Consider the following 5,000-nt stretch of genomic DNA (forward strand, 5'->3'; position numbering starts at 1 on the left):
ACATGAAGTATAATGCTTGCCCTTGAAAAATAGTAGTGATATCTGAACGGCCCAGGAAAAATGGTGAAAAAACGATAGCTGTAGACAGGGCAGCTGTAAACCAAACACCCGCAACAGCTGCTCCAAATATCTTCTTTTTGATGAGGCGATGCTTGAATGGACGAAAAGTTGCGTGCATCCTCTCCAAAGAAATAGCAGCAAGGTTTGCTACAGAGGCTAGTGGAAAGAAATACCACAAACTGAAAATAACTATGGAGATCTCAAAGCTCCTGTTCATGTTAATCTTCCAAAATTTACAATCATTACCCAGGATCAAAATCTCAAAGATCAAGTTGTATGTAACAAACATGTCTGCAACCGCCAGGCTGATCACCAGGTACATGCTACGCTTGCGAAGGATTCGCTCTTTCAGGTAAATAATGATTGTAAGAGCATTCATGGTCACAATAGCAACAGCTTCGATGTTAAATACTGTCAGCCAGGCGATGCACTTTTGGTGATGAGAATCATTGGTCATCTACGTGAAGAAAGAAAACGACGATTAGAACATTAGGATAGTTTGTGTTTGGCTAAGAGAAATGCGGTTGTTAGGTAACGCAATACAAAAAAGAGGAAAGAGGTAATTCGGTAAGAAAATCGAAGGTAACAAACTAAGCATTCTGGTTGGCCAAAAATCACAGATAACCAATCAAATGTGAGTCCCCTGCACAATTATCTAACTTTTCTTTTATTTAATATCAATAACTAGCCACAATTTTTTTTTTCGTACAATTTGAAAAATTGAACTGATAAATTTAAGACCTCTGGGCTCGTGCAATTTAGTTGGCTTTTAGAAGCCTTACAATAGTTTTTTTGTCCCAATTTGCACGAAAACATCGTGATTATTCATATACACGCAATCTTGCTTTAAAGCAATGAACGAATGCACTTCGTATTAGTAACATTCCGTGCTAAATTGTATTTTATCATGATCGTTTGATAAAGCAGCTGAAAATGAAGTGACACAGAATAGAACCAATAAACGCCGCCTCTAAGTGGCGCATTGACATCGAGCACAAAAGCCCGAGTTGATGAGTCTGAATATTGATCCACAACCGGATGCCATCTTTGAGAAGACAATGTTGGGGAAACAGCCTATGTTTCAACCCCATGCACACATTTCTGGGTTGTTTCCCGAGTTAGTTTCCCGAGTTAGTTTCCCGAGTTAGTTTGGTGATCTTCATTTTCCCCAGTTTGAATACGCACTCAGATAGATTAAAGAAGCTTTTTTGAAGCCTAAATTAATCCTAGAGAAAACTTACGGTCAGGTTAGAAGTAGTGTTGGCTTTTATACATAGATATCAATTGACTTATTATACAAAAGTGATTTATGAAAAGAACTGTGTTGGATCGCGCATGTTCGTCGTCGTAATGTAGTGGTGAAGACACAAGATTTTAGATTTGGAAGGTCCGAGCGCGATCACCGGTAAGTGCACAGTACAGTTCTTTGTTCCCTAACTTTGTTGTAATGTTGAGACTAAATCGATCAGTGTATGAACGCAGAAGGTGATAAGATGATATAATATGAAACATTAAGAAGGTGTTTTGAGATGCGTAAGACAGAGCTTGAGGGAGGGTATTGGTGTTTTCAATCCTAACAAGGTAGAGTGCATATTCAACCTAGGTAAAATACGGATCACGAATTTAACCTAGAAGGTAAAAATTAAAACGGATTACACCTGAGAACGGAAATGACCCAAATCATATATACAATTTTGAAACAATAACAGACTAAAGTATTGGCTTAAAAATCCGACCAAGGACAATAAGGTTTTAGAATACGAGAATAAAGCGCAAATTAAGTTACGAAAAGCGAATGAAAAAAATTTTAACATTTCTTAAAGTTTGAAATTTGAAATGTCAATAAAAAATGCCTTAGAGTACCGAGGAAAATAAAGAATAAAAGGAGATGAAAGAGAAGAAAAACGAAGGAGAAGACAACGAATGGGGAAAATAGACAAACTGTTACAGCTTTGCACGAATATAGTCATCTTGTTTTTCTTAGTTTTGTTGTCATTTCAAGTAAGTTTAAATTTTGTTTACCGTTTGTTCAAAAACAAGAAGGTAAATGAAGTAATATAGCAGACTTTTGTTCCCGTTTTCAACAAAAAGCAGCCAATATGATAACAGGAAACCGGTTGCTGCAAAACCTATTAATTTCAACTGTTGAAAAGAATTTCAAAGCAGGGCAAATAAAGTACAATGCTTGCTTTTAAGACGCTAAATTACTAACCTTGGACACACCTCTTTCAGCTTTCGTCTTGGGCAATTTGTCATCAACCTTGTCTTACACTCCAAAGTGCAAGCTACGACACCTTTCTATTTTTCAATGAAATTCATTGTGAACGTCATTGTGCTTCGCCCTTACGCGAACCATTTAAGTGGAAAAAATTAGTAGTGTAAGTTAAGTTACGGACCTCGACCTCTGTGAATAAAAGCCGGTATATATTTTCTTCCAAGAAAACGTATTCGAGTTTACTAGCTGTTTCTTAAACTTGCGTAATTGCGCTGAATGGAAATTTGCTATAGAAGATGTAACCCGAGAGGAAGAAGTTTAAAGTCAGGTTAATTCACAAATTTGGTCACCTGTCCAGCATAGAATATCAACGCCACCACGAGGTCATGTTATTGATCGTTGGCATTTTACAAAAGAACTAACTGTTTCCCACTTTCAAGTATTATGTAATGAGGTGCTGAAAGTACATTCTAAATTAACTGTTTCCCGCTTTCAAGTAATATGTAATGAGGTAATGAAAGTACATTCTAGTCTTTATTAAAAAAGACGGGTCTGAAATTTAGCCTTTAAAATTCAAATGTCATCAGTACATTATCAAGACAACTACAGTAGCTCGCACAAAGAAGAGAAAACTGTTTTTCCTGAAAAAGTCCTGTGTGAATTGAAGTCGCTTCGAAAAGAGCGCTAAAGTGAATTGTGAAGCGAGGAACTGACTAAAATATTGTGCTATTTCACCTTAACAGACAAAATAGAAGCTGTGTTTAAATTAATATTTGTTGATGACTTCCTGTCCAGCTGCAAGGAGAATGTTTTTGTGTTTAACCCACACTTGTCTTAAACGTTTGCCTAACTTTATGTCAAAACGAAAGTGCATCAATAAATTTAACACATAATTTGCCTTATAAATGTGCTTGCCGCTTCTTATGTCGTCAGTAATATTTGACAATTATTCGCCGAAGGCGAAGTGATTATCGGTGAATATTCACCGAGACGAGGTCGAGGTCAATATTCACCGATAATCACCGAGCCTGAGGCGAATAACTGTTTTAGTATAAATACACAGATTGATTATTTCAAAAAAGAGAAAAAAATAAAAAAACGTTTCAACGCGAAATCATCTTCACTTACAGTGGCAAAACGACTACTGGCAACCATTTTGTCCGTCGAGGTGATTATCGGCTGATAATCGATCCGAGATATCGAGCCAAGGAGAGCGCGCGATTTGGTATAATCACCAATAATCACCTGTGTATTTATATTAAATAATAATAATAATAATAATAATAATAATAATAATAATAATAATAATAATAATAATAATGATAATAATGTTTCGGTTTCCTCTTCATGTGCTTGACCGAGCAAAGGGTTTTACCTAAAATTTATCCAAGGTGACTTCGAGCCAGAAGAATGCGGTTGTTTTTCGATTAAATAATTCAATTTAGATACAAAATAACAAGACTATATTTTTAGATATTTAGAATACTGCCTGAGAGGCTGGAAGTTTTACTATTTTTCTTTAATTTTTCAGTTCGACAAATTTGCGTTCAATTCTTGGTGACAGTTTAATTAATTCGTCTCGAATTCCAATTTTTTGGCTCGAGTTTCCTCAAACTGGCAAACGTTTAAGTTAACTGTATAATGAGGTACTAGGGCTAATATTTATATTTTTCCTACTTTTTATAAGACGGTCGAACAGCACGACAATTGCTACAACTCCGAAATACAAGATCCTTGTACGACCTTAATCAAGAACAGCCCCTGGCCATGGTGCACCCACACACACAAATACACATGGAATGTATCACGCTCTCGTTAACAAGCACAGAATACTATTCTGACTACACTAACACGAGACTTCAATGTGAAAATAGTTTATTAAGGGCACGTCAGTCAGTCTGCTGAACAAAATGACCTCCATTTACCTGAATTGGTTACAAACTGGACATCAGATAACACCGCTCGTAGAAATAGACAAAATATACTGCATTAATGTAGGAATAACCTAAGCAACAGCACCGTGCCGGATACGAAAAGCCACTAAAAACCACCCTTTAGAAGTGGCCAAAACTATGTGGAAACGTATTCCTCATCCAATGCAACGGCACCAGACCCCGAGGAAAGGGTATTCTACCATACACAAGGAAAAATAAGGAGACAGCGCAGTTCAAAAGTTAAGCATAAAGTTAAAGTATCAGCGACTGACAAACGTAGAATGATGAAAAACTCCCGCCAAACTCCTAAATAGTCCTAACCTATACCATAGCCACCTACGATCCTCTACGCCGTGCCGTCAGAATATTCAATTTCTGACTAACTCGTTCCCATGTCACTTGAACGTCAGAAATTACACATTCTGACTACACTAACACGAGACTTCAATGTGAAAATAGTTTATTAAGGGCACGTCAGTCAGTCTGCTGAACAAAATGACCTAATAGAGCCAAAGAAAGGGAAAAACGAAACGTAAGCAAAGGAATCAAATACCCAACAGTCTGGAAACCGACAACCTAGAATCCAAGCTATCCTCTACGTAACCATTTTTGGCAGAAACGGTTTTCCACCTGCCGTGGCGCTGAAAAAGCCTATCTTGCGCGCCTGCATTAGCCGCAGCCGAAGCACCACCAGCCCTTAAGGAGTGAGTGCCAAACTGAGAAACATCTAGGACAATATCTTTGAAACTACGCTTAAAATTACCACGCATGCTAGAGTAACTAATTGGCTT

General features: G+C 37.3%; 2 protein-coding genes across 3 annotated transcripts in view; both read right to left on the reverse strand.

The window, feature by feature from the left end:
• Window positions 1–2,659, reverse strand: part of LOC137999309 (substance-K receptor-like) — a 3,221-nt gene extending 562 nt beyond the window's left edge. The window contains exons 1-2 of one of the 2 annotated variants that reach the window (XM_068845148.1): window positions 2,284–2,659; window positions 1–517 (exon numbers count right to left, since the gene is read on the reverse strand). The exon at window positions 1–517 is cut by the window's left edge and continues 562 nt beyond it. In XM_068845148.1, the coding sequence (XP_068701249.1) occupies window positions 1–517; window positions 2,284–2,316 (550 nt within the window). In that variant the 5' untranslated portion in view covers window positions 2,317–2,659. Of the gene's footprint in view, window positions 518–2,272 lie in introns of both variants that reach the window. The other variant, XM_068845149.1, reaches the window with a different exon arrangement.
• Window positions 2,660–4,754: 2,095 nt separating this feature from the next.
• Window positions 4,755–5,000, reverse strand: part of LOC138001514 (integrase/recombinase xerD homolog) — a 654-nt gene continuing 408 nt past the window's right edge. Inside the window, exon 1 of the mRNA XM_068848128.1 lies at window positions 4,755–5,000. This exon is cut by the window's right edge and continues 408 nt beyond it. Coding sequence (XP_068704229.1) covers window positions 4,755–5,000 — 246 coding nt within the window.

The sequence above is a fragment of the Montipora foliosa genome, chromosome 4, assembly GCF_036669935.1.
Source record: "Montipora foliosa isolate CH-2021 chromosome 4, ASM3666993v2, whole genome shotgun sequence".
NCBI lineage: Eukaryota > Metazoa > Cnidaria > Anthozoa > Scleractinia > Acroporidae > Montipora > Montipora foliosa.